The sequence below is a fragment of the Silurus aristotelis genome, assembly GCF_946808225.1.
Source record: "Silurus aristotelis genome assembly, chromosome: 12".
Taxonomy (NCBI): Eukaryota; Metazoa; Chordata; class Actinopteri; order Siluriformes; family Siluridae; genus Silurus; species Silurus aristotelis.
The window spans coordinates 10,807,409-10,825,804 of NC_139585.1; the positions used below are offsets into that span (position 1 = coordinate 10,807,409).

An 18,396-nucleotide genomic window follows, 5' to 3' on the forward strand; every position below is an offset into this window, starting at 1 on the left:
AAAAAAGACTTGTGACACCATTTTGTAACATCAACATCACAATAGTTTTCATCTTGTATTTCTTAAGTGAAATATCATCCATTACAAAGAACCAATCGCAAAAGGTAGAATAAGCTATGATAAGGAGAACAAACTTCCAGAACTTGCAATAAACGACACAATGAAGGATTCCTTCATAATTTGTAAATAATTATCTTCTATCTGGTGCTACATACACTGTGAGGTATAACACTATTACAAATGTTACAGTATGTTATAATGTCTTTTTGCATTTGTTCTTCTGCCTCATTTCCTCTACTGCAGTGTGTCTCAGATTGTTTGATACAAAAGAAGTACAGATGCATTTGCACCATTCTTTCTCTTATGCTATACTGCTGTGTAGTTTTCAATGCTGAGAGCCATGAAAAAGATTTGCACTATGCTGCACTCATACAGTTTAATGGCACTAAAGTTAATAAGTTGATATGTTAAAAGAAACATTTTCAATTGTGTTGAAAAAGTGTTTTACGAGGACACAGTCAAACCAGATCTAGCACAACATGTTTATAGGTTTTTTTTCTTCCCTTTTTTTGCTTTCCTATGAATGAGCAGTGAATAATGAAGGTAGGACAAGGTACTGGATATGTGATTGATGAATAGCTGTATCCTGCAATACAATGCAAAAAAGTGCTTTCTTAACTAGAATTTGTGACCTTGTGAAATGTGTACTACAATTTAAACAAAAAAGCTGCTCAATCAGCACTTTTCTACACTCTATGTAAAGGTTTCCATTACAGATCTGGCTAAGGTCATGCTCTTTAGGTATGCAAGTCTGCTTTTACATCAACAGCCAGGGACCTGGTACAGTTCTCTTCACATTTTCTTTCATACCTGGTACACAAATTAAACTATTTGATTTTGTATCAATTAAATAAAATCAAGGGCACTTTTAATTAAAAGCATTTCAACACATCTTGATGCCATCAGTCACATGTGAATGGATCCGACATTGGAAAGTCAGCAAGAGCTTGGTGTTGCAGTAATTTAAGAAACCATTTTGCCTTTGTAATTACATTAACGAGGCGTCCATGGTGCAATGGCGGACATAATGGGATTTTAAATACGTATTGATCAACACGTCACACCGGGTTTCTTTTCCCCCCTTTTCTAATCAGGGTCACCTGGGGCAGGGCCACATCTGGCAAGCTATTCCACAGAATATAGATTCACAATGCACAAATGTATCATTCGTCATTTGGAAAAAGCAATGATTTCTATAAGGCCACGGTAGAACTTTTCAGAAACCTTTTTAGTAGCACGTCTCATTTAGGCAAGCATAAAAGGTACACTCCTGAGGATCTGCTACCAATATGTTGTCATTTCTTACTCTGCTATTGTCAATTATGCTTAAAGAATTCTGCAGTAAAGACAGTGAACTTGCGTCTGTGAACCGTACAGTGCCTTAAGCGGAGTTACAGCTTCAGAGCCACTTCGTCTGCAATGGCAGCAATTAGAGGCTCCAACCCTCTACATGCCAGCCAACTCACGACACATCTTTCATCTACCCCTGAGCAAGTTAACATAAGAACGATGGAAATACAAGCTGCAGCGAGCAGACAAGCTCAATCTGTCAGACACACACGTCACCTATGCTGCTTTCTGCATATTTTAATGGAAATTTGTAGTGTATTCACCTAATGATGCATAAATCTAAAGTTTTATGAATTCAGGGGCAGAGGGCAGACACTTAAGCTGATTATTGAAGGTGACCTGCTTGCACAAACTGGGAGATCATTTCTCTGGCTTGAAGCAAGGACACTAAAAGATGACCCTCTTAAGCCTGTTAGAGCATACCTCTGAGTCACTCAGATCTGGCTCTGAAGTGCAACAGCAGTAAATCATAGATAAAACGTACACCTAAAAATTACCTCAGTTGTATTTGTATTAACTTTAATTTATATTAAGCACTTTATTAATTGTGTTTGTCAGTGATTTGTGTTTGTTATCTAAGTGGATAAGGGTGTGTACCAAATAAAATTCAAATGGACATTCTGTGTTTGAACATTTGTGCAAAAAGAGTTATGAATATATTTCTCAACATTCTTTTCTTTGTGAAATCAAGCTTAAGTCGGGCAAGATGTTCATTACAAATGCAGGAGAATTTATCCGATAAGAAAAAGTTTTCTTTTTTTTACATTCTAAATAAAACCATCTCCTCTATACTATTTTAGACGTTTATCGCAGGCATAAGTTATAAAGCTGATATTGTCTGATGCTCTGACCATTTGGATCACTTCCTAATCATTCATGTACAGCTTAGCTGAAGGTTAAGGCTAGAATTGTTTATTATGACTAGTTATTAATTATTGATATGTTTGCTGAAGTTTCATCGGATTTTCACAGGGACACAGGATAAAATGTATAGAATTGAAGGAATGCTACTCCAGAAATAAACAATCGAAAACTCTGTATCCGGAGTAAAAATAATACAAAAAAGGGAAAAAAATGTAAATAAAATTTAATTAAGTAAAATAAAACAATAACAAATACAATCAAATCCAAATCCATTAAGAAACAAACTACAATATCAAGCAGGTCAACTAATACACAGCATTTCATTCCATTTTACACTCAAATGTAAATCAATCTTGTAGAAAAAAACCCCCAAAAAAACAGAATGAGCAAAATTTCAAAGGCCAACGCAATTGCACAAAGACGCTTTATGGGAAGCCTAATATTTTGGCCCCTACATCACCCATGGGCAGTAGCACACTGAAGACAGACTGGTAGCCTGAACATAAAGTCTAAAAGAGCATGAACTCTGTATTAGCCAGCCAAAGGCAGGAGCAGTGAAGCTCAAATAAAAGACATAAAGTGCACCTACCTGCTCCACCAGGCACGGCATTTTACTCTCTCACATCCATATAAATGACATAGTTGAGATTTAGCCATGTGTGAGAGTGTGTGTTGTGCCCTAGTGCTGAGTAAAAGGCAGTGAGGTCTAGCATGCAGTGGCTCTGACGAGGGCATCCACAGTGAAAAAGTGTGAGTGGCAGGGTCAGTAACGTGGTGACTTACCTCAGCAGGAGCACGCTCTTCAAAATGGCAGCTCATTATCACATGATAAAAATAGCACCACTAAATAAACTGTGCATTTTAAATCAATTTTGAAAAGAAAAGGGTTCTATAGCAATCAGAGAGATTACTGTGAAATCTTCCAATAGTGTAAAGCTCTTACCTGGTCATACGAAGTGAAAACAAACAGTGATGCAGTATGTGTTTCAGTCTCCTCCTTACAAATTTTATTTGCACTAAATTGTATTATTATCATTATAATTATTATTATTATTATTATTATTATTATTATACTGTTTTATGTAGAAAACATCTTTTTAATAAGCATGCATGCTAAACTATAATGCATGCATTATATTGTTATAAACCATATACTGTATATCACCATTTTAATTACTTGGTGACATTCAGTAAATCGGTAAAGATACAAATTTTGAATATATATCATATAATTTCAAAATTTCCCCTACTTAAACTTGCTTCTCTTAATGGTATGTCAGTTGTGTTTATTACAATAATCTTTATTCAATGAGACAGATCTCACCCTAAACTAAAGCTAAGTGAATACCCATTTTTGCATTTTCCTGTGCATCCAGGCAGAAATTTTCCACAGCAGTACACACCTACCTTCCAGCCCACTGAGCATACTGTCACGACATCACACAATAAATCAGAGCAACTCAGAATACCCATTAAAAAAAAAGAAAGAAATAAAAAACACACAAAAAGTGTAGATGCATGTATAAAGCCACAGATACAGGAATATACATGAACAGCTAATCATACTCTGAAATATATTATAGGAATAAAAACATTATGTACCTTTACTTTTACCTAGGATATTGACATAATGGTTCCGTGAAGAGTTATTCCAGAGAGATTCAGGGGCGATACAAAGGAGAGGAAAGAAGCAACTGTAAGAGTCACGAACTTATGTACGATTCAGAGAAAGGATATGAAAGGGTAACATATGACCTTGCTCCATGCATTAAGGGGCACAGGAGAGGAGGCAGGCAGAAGAGACGGAAGCTTCCAGATGAGGAGCATGCCGAGACATGATGGCGCGAGGGATGGAGGGAAAGCATGAATATTGAGCAGAGAGCTAATGCTTTCCTGCTTCGCATCTTGAGAATACATGCCAGCACATTTATAAAGAACAAACAAACCCTCGAGAGATGCTCTTCAATCTCCAGCTCAACCAATGCGTTCAAAGCATTATTTTTCTCACTTTAATAAAAGGAGGTTGGCAAGCGACAATGGAACAGCAATCAGTTGCAGATGACTTAAAGTGAAAAAAAAAATAAACATATATAAATAAATAAACAAAAAGAAATACCACAGAAGAGGATTAAAAAGGAATTAAATTAATAAATAAAGTAAAAAGACCAAACCATCCATTGAGTCAGTGCCAAGCCGGAAAGAAAGCAGGCCCGGTAAATCCCTACCAGCAGTGACGCGATGTGGGGAGGAATCAGCAGAAAGAGCGAAAGAGAGAGAGGCAGAGGAAGGATGGAGGAAAGGGTGGGTAATGGCAGCAACAAGGGGGGACAAAGAAATAAAACTCATACCTTGGTCGCCCATCATCAGGTGCGCAAGACCTTAAGGGAAGACAAGAGCACAGTCAGCACAGAGAACGGGATCATGTGGAAGCTTTCTGTCACATTGACATGCAGGCATCTTGTGAAAGCAGGATGCCTGTGCTGCAAGGCCCGGGGTGTGTTACAATTTTAAGGAGAGAGAGAGAGAGAAAGAGAGAGGAAGGAGGTGAGGAGGAGAGTGGGTGTGTTGGGAAAGGAAAAAAAAAAAAAAAGAAAAAGCATTTTCTCAACCCAACGGTTGTGATGCTTTATCTGTCACATTTGAAGGGACAAATCAATAAAATGATCATTTTTATTGTTCTCATATATCAAACATTCCCTCCAGCTAGTCAACCCTTCCCAGAAAATTTGATTATATCAATTTTGACAAATAGCAATATTATCATGCCTAGACAACTGGAGATATTCATACATATTTAAATAGGACCTAAACATTCCTATGACGTGTTCAACATAGTAGTAAAATGATCTTTTATTTCAGCAGGATTGAAAAACATGAATCTCTTGGTTGAAAAATATCTACGTCTGAATTGAAAACCAGAAGTTCCCATTTCATCTTTGACAAAATATCACCTGTAAATCGTGCCCTTTCCTACATACATAAAAGATTCAATACCTTCCAAAAAATGAATTACAATAGAGCACATCTTTTACCTGTCTACATTCTAAACGGTGTATTTGAACCACAAGCTAGGAATATAAATATGATTCGTCCCTAGTACTTACCCTCTGTCCCGGAAGCACATGATACACTTTAAGGAAAACTGACAGCATTTTGCTAACTGTGAAATTCTGTGTACATTTTCAATTGCATGCATTAAGAGGTGCAAATCTGTTTAAGAGCTACCAGAAAAAAAATTTAACCTCTGAAGACAGAGGCAGGAAGCTTTGAAGTTTGCTGGAATACCCAAGCACAACTCATTTTCTCTCATTTTCCCCATCAAATGTTACACGGCACAGGACAGAGGCTGATCCCTGGGCATTCTGACCAACGCTTTTAAACAATGTGGCAATGGACATAAAGCTAAAGATGAAAAAAAAAATGTATACCTTTTACCTTCTAAGTAACCTCAGAGATGGTTCCAGTACCCAACAGGCAAACGCTGTATTTACTTACCAGTCTTGAGCCCCCATTTTGATAAAACAATTATATTTAACATATGTCATGAAGAACAGTTTGAAATATGGAAATAGAGAGAGGTTTATGGCAAAGGGGACTTGAGAATGAAAAAAGAAGGATTGTGTAAGTGTACCCACCTCCAACGTAGACCTCTTCTGGAGGAACGGCCGAGGCGTGGAGAGAAAGAGGAAGACATTGATTAAGAGGCATGCAGGCTAAAAGGTGGTCCAACCTTGAGGACTACCAAAAGCTACATGCGTCTTATCATCCTGCGCAAATGCCTAAGCCAAAACGAATGCTGCAATGTAGAATAAACCACAGGATTTCATTTCCCTAAAGTTTCCAACATCCGTTTCTAGCTTTGAATAAGGTCCAGGCTCTTAACTGTCATTAGTGTATTGAACTTGATGAACATTCAACCAGGGAAACTTTTTTGTATTTTTTTATTGCATGCCCAATTAAAGTTTCTGTTGAAAGACTCTTGCTTCTTCCTGGTGTGTCCTTTTTTCTATTCCCATACTTCCTCCCCTCAGCAGCTGGGCCCCATTAGTGATAGGGACTGTGCTCCGTTTTCTTTGCACCATGTGTGCATAATAACAGAATATGTCCTGCTTTCACCCAAATGAAGCTCTATGTTTTAATAAAAACCGAAAAATCCAATCGAATGTAAAACAAGCTCGTGCCTTATCTTAAGTCTTCCTGGTTGAAAGAATTTTACTAGAAAATCGTATTGAATGAGAGTTTTCTAATGCCAATTAAACATGAATTGCATCTGCAGTATTTCGGAGAGCATGCACAAACATGCAAGAAGTTAAAAACCTTGAAGCATAATGAGAATGATCAATGTGTGATGATTAACTCGTAATATTTCAGAACTCGTTCAAAAAGTTGTACTCTAACATTCTAATTGCTACTTTAGCACATGAAATCAACTTTTATGAAGTAAATCATGATTATTATTCAATATAAATAAGAAAATAATTAAATAAAGTTTAAAGGCAAATCTGTCATTTTAAAAGCAATATATTTCGAAGTGATTCCTGCCGATGAAATCGCTTAGTATAAAGCCATGCAACGGTTAAAGAAATCAGGTGATGCAGCATACGCCTACCGAGAGAAAACAAAATCGCTCGGTCAGGTCAGTAAGAATAAAATGTACAGTACCTGTACTGTGATGGATTATTCCATATAGTCACAAGCATTAATGACTATGTTTTCTAACTACATTTTACTGCATTTTTTTTCTCTAAAGAAAAATACATTACCTTGAGAATAGAGACAGTCATGCTTTCATTCAACACAAACCACTCTTTCCTTGGGTCAGCCTGTTTCTGGGCAGCCCCTGTGATCCAAGTCTCCCTAAAATGCCACATCTATCTTATAGTGTTTTGAAAGCATCCAGGCCTACCTCTGTTGTTTTGCATCTTGACGGGGAACAATGACCCAAGACTTACCGCCGCAGTCTGCTCCGCTCGACCAAATACAAATTGCATGCACCACAACTGCCACTAGAACAAAAACGCTGATGGATGAATGAATAATCAAGAACGGAAAAGGTGCCATGGCATAAATAATGACAAAAGGAAAACAAAGTTGTTTAAGTGCTGCAGTGCAGGATGGCAATATGTTTTTGCAGACCTACTCCTACTGTGTTCTCTTTTGACAAATTATTTTGAATAATAGAAATACTGTATCTTTATTCACCAGCAATATCGTAATTTTTTTTTTTTTTGCATTCAAATTTCTGTGGAAAAAAAAATCTACTACAACTATCATCCTTAAATCATCCTTTACAGTGTGCAGTATTGATTTTATGTTCACATCCACCCTCTTCCTTGAGCACTACTACGTAAATGGGGCCATTATCTCTATTACAGTAGAAGTCTATAGTGCATAGTATGTTGCTAATTCTGCTAATTGTATTTTCACTATGAAAGAAGCTCTGAGACTTTCTCTGAGGTCTATGCTGGCTTGACTAGCATGTAAGAATTATGTAGCTTTACTCTAGTAGAGCAAACAGAGCCAGAGACTTGTCTCTCATCCATCTGACAGCCTGTTTTGAGTCCTGTCCATGCAAAGTGTTGTGACTTTAAGGTGAAGGACATGATTTACACACAGCGAGCACAAACATATACAGTGGCTCCAGTGTGGGTTTGAGCAGGAATGTTGCAAACGCTATGTGACGCATGGAGGAATAGCACAATTACAGCTTCTTGAATATGTGTGTGTCTTCAGCCTGTCAGAGTTTGTTATTCTTAAGCAAATAGTGCATACCAACAGTATGTAGCCCCCTAAAGGCAAAACATTCTGTTACTGTAATAACTGTTACTATACTTCAATTGTTGGATCAGTGGACACAGCTCTAAACTGCTGAACAGAATTTTGTAGGTTTGAAACTTGTTTTCACCAAGCTGTTTGATCCTTTAGCTAAACTCATAACCCTCATAAGCTTAGCTAAATTATTAGTCACTTAGAGCAAAAGTGGAAGCCCAGTGATCATCATTTAAGCTAATGCAACTACTTCAAGTAATGACAACCATAAAAAAGTATATTCATATACCATAGTATCAAAAACTACAATACATCTATGACAACAACAACTTATCTAAAAATATGCTAAATGTGAAGCCTTTCTTATACTTTGTTGATAGCTATTTTCATCTATCAACTAATCCAATGCTATGTATCCTTCATGTTAAGTGGTACATAACATGTTCTTTAATACCCTTATTCAGAATCACCAAGAGATTAGAGGGCTTAGTCTGTGTGCTATAGATACCAACTTTAGAGAAATCTCTATCTGCTAAATATATCTGTCTGTATAACTTATCACCAAAGATTATGGAGGGATGACTTTAAGTAATCTTGAGGGCTGAAGGTTAGCCATAAATATATAAATAAAGTTGCACAGTAAATCACTGTAGTCAGCAGATAAAAATTAATCTAACTTATCTTTTGATTGGGTTTATTGCAATAATAATAATAATAATAATAATAATAATAATAATAATAATAATAATAATAATAGGTAATTAAATTCTATTACTATTGAATTCAACTCTAAAATTACATTTACAGCATTTCGCAGGTGCCTTTATGTAGAGCAAACCAGATGTTGATGTGTACTATCTTTACTTGAGTGCAAGGAGGATCTGAGTATATAAATGTTTGTTCGGCAGTGTTTACTACACTGCTCACTGAGCAACTGTGAGCCACATGGTGGTGCTGGAATTTGACCTCACAACCTTTTCGTATAAACATTGCTCGAATAAACATGTATATACTCCGATACCCCGATACTCAAGTAAAGAGGATCTGAGTATATAAATGTTTATTCGGCAATGTTTATTCCACTGCACACTGAGCAGACTAATGGTGAAGGCTTTGGACTTTGAAAAGGTTGTGAGTTCAAATTCCAGCACCACCATTTGGCTCACAGTTGTGTCTGAGAGCAAGGCTTTTGACCCCTAAATTCTCAGCTGATTTGGAGTTGCATATAAATGTTAGGCAAATAAATAAATCTAACCACTATGATTAAGTCAGGGAATACATTCAGTGCTTGTGCACTTGACATCTCTTTACTTGAGAGATGTCAAAAATCTTGGCAAGAGATACCTCAAATCGTTTTGATATGCAAAGTGAAATAACCCTTAAATTGTGCTGGTCTCATTGCACAAGTGCACAACTGTTCCAGTTCTAAAACAATTATAAATAACAGACCTCCTCTAGCCCTGAAATGTACCATATTGCCTCTCTGAACACTTTCAATCTGTAAAACTATCAAGATGTTTAACAAAGCAGACAAGAACAGGATTATCAAACTGCTGCCTGTATAACTAATCTCTGGTGAACTCCACTTTTATAACAGTCTTCTTAAACACACTTGAATATATGGGTAGGCTCTTATAAATGCATATAATTATGGCTATTGCTTTTGGAAAAATTAGAAAATGTAAATGAATGAATAAATAATAGTCCTTAATGATAAATAAATGTCCTAATAAACCCTGTGTTCCCAGTGTTCCCAGCAGCGCCAGAAATATCTTATTAAGTGTAGTACTGTTATTCTCTGCAGTGTGGGCCGTCTCTCCCACTGAGAGCCCAACACTTGCCTCGCTAAAGAATATCATTACCACAACTGCCTGTCGAGAGAATGACTGAGCATTTGTACATTGAGAATAAAAAACAATAAATCTACACACCACCCATTTTACAACAGTTTACAAAAACGTCCAATCCTGCTGGTGGCCTCTGACAGATGCCTTTGACCATAAGGGTGAAAACCATCATTACTCCATACGAGGTGGAGGAAACGGAGGCTCTTTCCTGCTTCTCCCTCAGCTCAAAGCCTATGCATCAATAATTTATAACCAGAGGAAGGACAGAATAAGACTAAAGATGCGTTAAAAGACATGGAGTCATTTAATGAATGATTTACTCCCGCATATTTGTCACTAGACATAATGTATTTCGGTTCTTTTTTTATAGCCTTAAAAGTATGCTATCAATAGCGAGGTTCATTCCTATTCATCCTTGCGCAAGATGAAAGAAAAGTTGATACTATTATTGTACATCTTTGGCATCATCCAAGCCAATCTTTCAATCTGTAATGAGGTATGACACTAATATTCTGAGAGCTCTGGGTGTGCCATTTACTAAAGGCATTTGCATTTCAATTTGAAGCTTTCAAACATAGCTTAATAACAGTGAAATATCTCTTAAATGAAATTATCACCCTCTTCTAATGGTGATTCAGTCATACTTACTCATTCAGGACTAAAAGCAGCCATACTATTGTCAGCCATATTGATTTCTCTTTGCATTACGCAAAGCCGGAATGCTGTGTCTCAATAACCGAGACGGAACATTGAATTATTTTGTGAATCATGAAATTCGACTATACTGTCAGCCTTGAGGTAGCTACTGTTAGGTCTACAAAATGCTTATGTGTCATCCCACATTGTGTGACACAGTGTGGTACTCAAGATTTCTCTAACACCAGCACATGCTCTCTTTATTATGCTGATGAAGATCCAACACCATGTTGAGAGCTCAAAATAGCCTTTTTCAGCAACACCAAATTGTACTTTAATTTTCACAGAACGATCCTCATCGAATTGGATGTAAAAAAGATTAATTAAACATTCTAGTTTACTAGGCCAAAATTTACTCTGTGGTCATGTAGTTGCCTTGGCAACATGACATGTAAGGCTGAGACACAACAGACATGGAAACCATCAAAAGAGCAGATTGCCCAAAATCAAAACGAGAACAGTGTAATCAGATGTCAAAGAGGGAAGATAGCTGCACGCAATCCAGAACATCTTGAAAACAATTGAATGTCTACAAAAACATTAACCACAATATTAATCCCAATCTTTTCAACAATTCCATATACACTACTTCAATCATTTTACTCCATACACACTTCCTGGGATTTATGTACATTACAAGTAACAAATGCTCACTATTGTGTGTGAGCCTGAGGGATTATACCCAGTGTATCTTCATATTTCCTACACAAAACAACTCACTATTAATTCGATGGCATCTGTCAGATATTGTGCCTTTTTAGGTCCACACATTATGCTGCATTCATTCAATAATATACCAGATCTGTGTGAGAAATGTATTACATTTGGATGAGTTTTATCTATGGCAATCAATTATATACTATTAAGAAGTATGAACACGCTGCAATGGAAATGCTTGTTACTCTTAACAATGGCCTTTAGTGCTAATCTAAACATGTGATGTAACATGACCAATAGCCACAGTGGAGGCCTGAAACAAACATGATGTAGCATGCACTTCTGTCAGAGGTACTAGTGCAAATGTATTCAAAATAAAAAATCAAGGAAAAGGCCATGTTGGGAGAGGGAGGACAAAAGACATATCTACAATAAAACAATGGCTCTTACCTTCACTGCAGTCTTTCCCCTGGAATCCTGTTTCAGAGCAGTCACAGATGGGTTCGTCGTTGACGATGCTGCAGACTCCGCCATTTAGGCAAACATGGTCTGCTTCACAAATGTCGCTGTTGATCCCCTCACTACCAATCATCGTCGGCTCCGAGGCGTTCACCTTCAAATTGGTTATCCATCCTTTGTACGGAACCTGGTCTTTGATGGACGCAGATGTGAGCCGCAGGGCTACCGATCGCAGTTCGGGAGGTATCCCCCCTAGGAATAAATGACTGAAAACAGTCATGTCCCTTCGTTTTGACTTCACTTCCACCCACTTGATTTCTTCATCCACAATTAAAGTGGTGTTTTTGAAATTCCTGCGCACCGTGACTGCATGCCAACGGCTGTCATTGACCGCAGTATCGGACAGTACAGTGGCAGGCTCGGCACAGAAGATCGAGAAACGAAGACTGAGTCTACCGTTATGGAGCAGAAGTTCCAAGAAGTCACAGAATCCCTCGTCGTCAAAGTATACTAAAAGTCCATGTGAGCTTTTTGTTTTCATGTTGAAACTCATCTCGCTTTCACAGCAAGCATTCCACATTGGAAACCTCGCCCACTGACCTTCGGCACCAGTGAACTCCATACTAGCCCCTATGTCAACCAAGCAACAAACCAGTAGGCCTATCCAAATTATGTGCACACCGCTGCGCATAGAGAAGCTCATGGTGAATTCAAAAAAGTGATAAGACTAATCTAAAATGGTATATAATTAATTTTAGCTTTACAGTTTTAAAACAGAAATGGGTTCTCTGTGACAGCTATAAATCCGGGCTAATTCTCCTTTACTCATCGTTCTCAAAACAAGAGAAGGCCTGGGTTATGGCCTAATTGTAATTACTGTAGACAGCGTATAGCTTCTGTATTAGTCAATGTATTCAATTCAATGAATATTTTACTAGTAATCCTAAATAAGTCTACTACAATAAAGGCAGATTTAACTTTTTTCCAGTGGAATATAAACGTTTGGTAGTGGGACATTCAAGGAATTTGTCAAGGTATCCATCACATAAAGTCACATATATACAGGATGCCTTCGAGTAAATTAGGCCACCATGGGTCACATAAACAGATTAATTAATAGTCATTGTGTTGGCCAAGTGTCATGTAGACAAAAAAATAGAAATTTCTCAAATTGAGGTTAATATGCAGGCCCCTGTAGGGCCTTCAGTGCTCACAATCGCTCTAATCACATCCAGTATGTCATACTGATCCGCAATCTGAAAAGAATCAGAAACAATCTTCTTAAAATTAATTCTTAAATTTAAAGCAAAGAATGTTTATAACACATATATGATGGAGCTACAATAAATACTTGCAATCAAACAATGACATGTCTAACAGTGATTAAATAATGAGCTAAAATCATTTATATTATAAACAAAAGATGTGTGCTATAAATAATTGAAATGTGTATCGATAGCTAAAGAAATGTTAACACGTTAAAGTATAGTGGCAACTAAGGCTGCTGGGTTTATGTCCTAAACTGTACATATACTAGAGTCTATACCCTATATTATTTACTACATTATCTACACCATCTTCATATCACAATATAGACCCCCAATCTAAAAACACATTTCACCTTTTAATAGTATATACTGCAATAGTATATACTGCGCAAGACTCTTCTTTCTTTAGTTCATACTCTCCAAAACCTATACTTAAGAATTTATACTCCATAATCTACACTCCATAGTCTGGATAATAGTTTATATTACAAGATCTACACCTGCTCACCTATTTCCCATTGTCTTATGTTCCACAGTGTATATCTTACAGTCTCTAAATAACAATATACACTCATAGCCTATTCCAAATTCTATACCCCCTGGTATATATTGCCATGTCCATACTCTACAATCTATAACCTATGGTCTATACAACATTGTCTATGTCTCACATTTAACATCCCAAAGTCTTTATCCTACAGTCAATAACCTACAGTCTACACTCTACGTCAGGGGTCTCCAATCTTTTCCAGAAAGGGCCAGTGTGGGTGCAGGTTTTCATTCCAACCAATCAATGGTCACACCTGATAGTCATTGAAAATGAAGATCATTAGATTTGAACAGGTAGAATTTGGTGTGGACTTGCTTGGTTGGAATAAAAACCTGCACCCACACCGGCCCTTTCTGGAAAAGATTGGAGACCCCTGCTCTACGTTCTCAGGTTATACAGTATTATACTGTTTTTTAAAGACTGCATAAGACAACTTTTTTTTTTTACTATACTCTGTTATGTCTTATCTGACAGTAAAATTATTTATGAAAGCATATCTAATGCAGTGTTTGCCCCATTCTGCCCCAATATAAACCATATAGTGTACAGGATGCATTTGAGTAGTATATAGTCTAGCACATTTGGTTATTCATTTGGTATTTGGACTGATTCATTTTCTCAAATTTCAACTTTGTGGTTAAAATGTAAAAATAACAATGCTGTTTACTCAAGAGGTGTTCTCAAATATATGTAGAGACTATATATATATATATATATATATATATATATATATATATATATATATATATATATATGTACAATGTGTAGTAAAAAAAAAATTAAAAATCCAAAAAGTTCAGTTAAAAAAAAAAAATCCAAAAGGTTCAATTTAACAATGACTTTTTTACAAAACCTATGCACTGCAATTATTATTATTATTATTGTTCCTGTTTTTTTTGTTTTGTTTGTTTTTTACAACTTACACATAACTGTTTAGTCCCTTTGATATGAATCTGAATTGTTTTTCAGACTTGATTTTAAAGGGTGTTAATTAAATTTATGAATTTTATTTTTACAGTGAACATTTTCTAGACAATTTACAGGATTTTCTGTATGTATGCAAAATATGTGCATTTGTCTACATGAAATAGATAAACATAAGATAATCATAATCAACATTATTGAATATAGGCCATATCGACATAGCCTATCAAATGTGTTTAATCTGTTTGACCTTTAAATGATTTGTAAATGTGAATACTGCAAAAGGTTTAAAAAAAAATGGGGACAAATGTGTCAGCTTGTCATGCAATTTCCCTTTTGCCACAAAATGAGAGATTCCAAATGCGTCACTGCTACGTATTCTCTTACTCTTGCTCTCGCTCTCTCGTGCTTTTTCCCTCTCTAATCTTTCTCTCTTTTTTTCTATTTGTGTCTCTCTTGCTTTCTCAACATCTCTCTCTCTTTTAGAAGAAAGGCTGGTAAACTCCAGGGGCTTTGTGTTACAGGTTGCTTAGGTTGCTGAATCACCAGGTTTCTGCATCACCTTTAACTTCCCCCCTCACACTTTTTACACACTCCCCCCTCACACTTTTTATTGTAAGAAAACGTTTTCACATAACTCAAAGCTGGGAAAAAACATATTGTCTAAGTAGTAGGTTAGAAAACAGTACGCCACCTCTGGTAACTATGGTAACCTCTAGTGGTGCACTGTATTGCCTGCTATTTAGTGTGGAATAGAGATCCTGATTACACGAGCTGCTTTTAATCACTTTTCATTTTGGACTGTTGGCCTGGTGGACGGAGACTACGGTGAAAGCTATATCGACCTTTTGGACATAACACACGTGCGCGCGCGTGCGCGTGCATGCGCGTGTGTCTCCCGGTTTAAGTCCCGCATAACGGCACCGCATGCTGTCCTGCCCTCGGGCTGTCCATCATCGCCTTCCAGCCAATCAGTCCACACTTTAATTTCCGTTTGAGGTTTTACACCGCGGCTGTTTAGCGAGATCAGAGGGCAGTCTTTCCGATAGACTTCATAAAACATACAGTATTCACGCACGAGACGCTTTAACTCTGCTGAAAATAACAGTAATGCTCCATGCACTGGCACCTACATGTGTAGGCTACAATATATCCGATTAGATTACTCAAAACGGAAATGCACGTGATCTTTAAAAAAAAAAAAAAAAAAGAAAATGCCGAATTGCGTCATGCTTACATTATGTAGCACCTACACACACACACACACACACACACACACACACACACACACACACACACACACACATATATATATATATATATATATATATATATATATATATATATATATATATATATATATATATATATATATATATATATAAAATCTATCACATTTGGCTCGAAGAAGATTCTGATTCCGAAAGTGAAATGGTTTGATTTAGATTCCTGCCCCTGTGCATTAGTCACATCTACATCTCTAATGAAGAGAGAGAGAGAGAGAGAGAGAGAGAGAGAGAGAGAGAGAGAGAGACCCTGACTCTCTCAGCCTGCCACTGTCTGTGAGCTGATGCTGTACTTTAGATAGGCGAATAAATTATGGAGCCCACAGAAGATATATGGCTTCGTCAATTAATGCGCAGAATTACACATGTCGGCTGTTAAAAAAAACCAATTGTAAAGTAAAGATTCGACTCCAATCTATAGCAGCTCATGAAACACAGCCCTGCACACGGATCAGTCATGCATTGTGCTGGATGACGGGATTTCTTCACAGTGCTACACAAAAACAACTGCACACAAGCTGAACCCAAATCCAACACGAGTGCGCGTTACCTTGTGACAGAGTCCATCCTGTGCTCCTCTGATCGACCAGCTTCACCGACGAACAGTGATGATTTCCGCATCAATTCAGATTTTTTTTTTATTTGCATATAAATATATTTTTACTTGCCAGAAAAATACCACAGCAACAGAACGGAAAGAAAAGAAAGAAATCAGAGACGCACAATATGTGTATGCGGATCCCCCTAAAAGTGCAGATGGATTCAGAAATTTAGAGCCAATAATACCGCATTGAATTCGAGTCCAGAACAATTCATTCCACCAGCCCGAATTGTACCAAAAAATGTATGAACGCTTCGTATGGATGTAAGGAAAAGAGAAGCGCGCTCTCGGTGTGTTTTGCGGTCGAGGTGTTTTCTCAGCCGAGCTTCGCCAGGACCGTCAGCACCCGGAGACATGCAGTCACGTGATCTGCTCCATTAGCGTTCTGATGGAGGTGGGCGGGGTCGGAGAGCTGGGAGGGGCGTGGTTGCTGCAGCACCATGGAAAGCGGCAGCACCGAGAACATTGTCTACCAGCTCAGGCGTGTCCAGTGCTTCATCACTGCGATTTATTTATTTATTAATTTATTTATTAATGTATTTATTTATTTTGTTTGCAGAACCAAGACAATGAATCGGTGTGTAGAGAGAGAGAACAAAACAAAACGATAATACTTGAATAAAGTAGTGAACAATACAAGGCATGGTGAGTGTAATTAGGGGGTCTGTACAGGAGCTGTCATGATATGCAACTAAATGTCTGGCATAGTAAAGCATTAAAAATGATTTAGTACAATCAATTGAGGTCATTACGCAGGGTAGACCTGACTGTCACTGGAGCAACTATTCATCTCCCTTTTTTACATATTAATACATGCTTTATGGTGCATCAATTCAATAAAATTATATATTTTTTATCTTACATATGGACATTGTTACAAAGAAGTTGTCAGGATACATTTATAAATGTATCCCTATAATGTTTTCTCTAACAAACAAGCACAGAACAACTGTGGCAAGAAAAAACTCCCTAGGATGCTATGATGGAGAAACTGTAAAAGGAACCAGAATAAAAAATGGAACCCATTTTCATGAGTGATCCAGAATAGTGCTGATATGAATAATTACACTGTATAGCTGTGCACTATATGGTGGAAATATGCATTTGTGTAACCAAGAAGTTCATTATAGTTTTATGATGTAGTTTGTTTTATTGGAGTTATCCACTGTTTACTGATGGAGACATTAGTGGCAGTTTGTATTTTTTTTTTTGCAGTTCTAAAGCTATCTTCATAGCTATCAGATCAATTTCCTTGGCACCACCCACATCTTATTTACCTTTACGTACCCATGTAGGGTCAACAAGTGGTTTCCAAGTAATGAGAACTCCATTCTGGAATGGGACAACAGGATTGATATAGCAGGTCCAAAGAGCAGAAGAGTTCAGGGTTCAGGGTCAAATGGTATCTCTGGAAAAAGTAAGGAAGAAAATAACTTATAAACTCAGGACTCATGTCCTGGTTAATTTTGTTTTGCTTTAGGATTTTGTTATTTCTATAAAGACAAAACCAACTTTCATGTTAAAAGGGCTGTAAGAGTAAAACATAATAACATTTTATGTTTTCAGAAATTATTCTAAATGAATTTTATCTGACAGGTATCAGAAATATTTCTGGTTTTTGAAATAGTACATGCATGTCGAATAAATACAATATTATAGTAATAGTAAATCTTGATCATTTTTTTCTTATGTAATTTGACAACCATTATCGATTCTAATAAAATTTTGTGCCAAGAGTCTGTGACAGTACACATGGGAAATAAAGTGTAATCTGACTGGTTGAAATGAATTGATGTATAGAAGAAGAATAGTTAATGAAAGCAACTGTTTCAAATTTGTAAATATAATCCACTTGGTCAAACAAGCTTAGTTACATACCTTTGTCTTCAAAGAAAAAAAAATGTCTCTTATGTCCTTTAGAAACAGCAGGCTCTATTATCAGAGTCAGTTGGTTTACTCAGCTGTTTAAATGTGCCTGCAGGCTCCAATTTGCTGGTTTTGCTATTAGTTGCCATTGTTCTGATTCTAGCCATGAGACCCAGAGAATATAGAAGGGAGGAAGAAA

The 18,396-nt window shown here is 36.9% G+C and overlaps 1 protein-coding gene across 42 annotated transcripts in view; it reads right to left on the reverse strand.

The window, feature by feature from the left end:
- nrxn1a (neurexin 1a) overlaps positions 1 to 16,831 on the reverse strand; it is a 158,117-nt gene extending 141,286 nt beyond the window's left edge. For 10 of the 42 annotated variants that reach the window (XM_083556400.1, XM_083556423.1, XM_083556421.1 and 7 more), the window contains exons 1-4: positions 16,281 to 16,702; positions 11,694 to 12,958; positions 5,910 to 5,927; positions 4,623 to 4,652 (exon numbers count right to left, since the gene is read on the reverse strand). In XM_083556400.1, the coding sequence (XP_083412526.1) occupies positions 4,623 to 4,652; positions 5,910 to 5,927; positions 11,694 to 12,405 (760 nt within the window). In that variant the 5' untranslated portion in view covers positions 12,406 to 12,958; positions 16,281 to 16,702. Of the gene's footprint in view, positions 1 to 4,616; positions 4,653 to 5,909; positions 5,928 to 11,693; positions 12,959 to 16,280 lie in introns of all 42 variants that reach the window. The other 32 variants (XM_083556415.1, XM_083556404.1, XM_083556402.1 and 29 more) reach the window with 10 other exon arrangements.
- Positions 16,832 to 18,396: the final 1,565 nt, after the last annotated feature.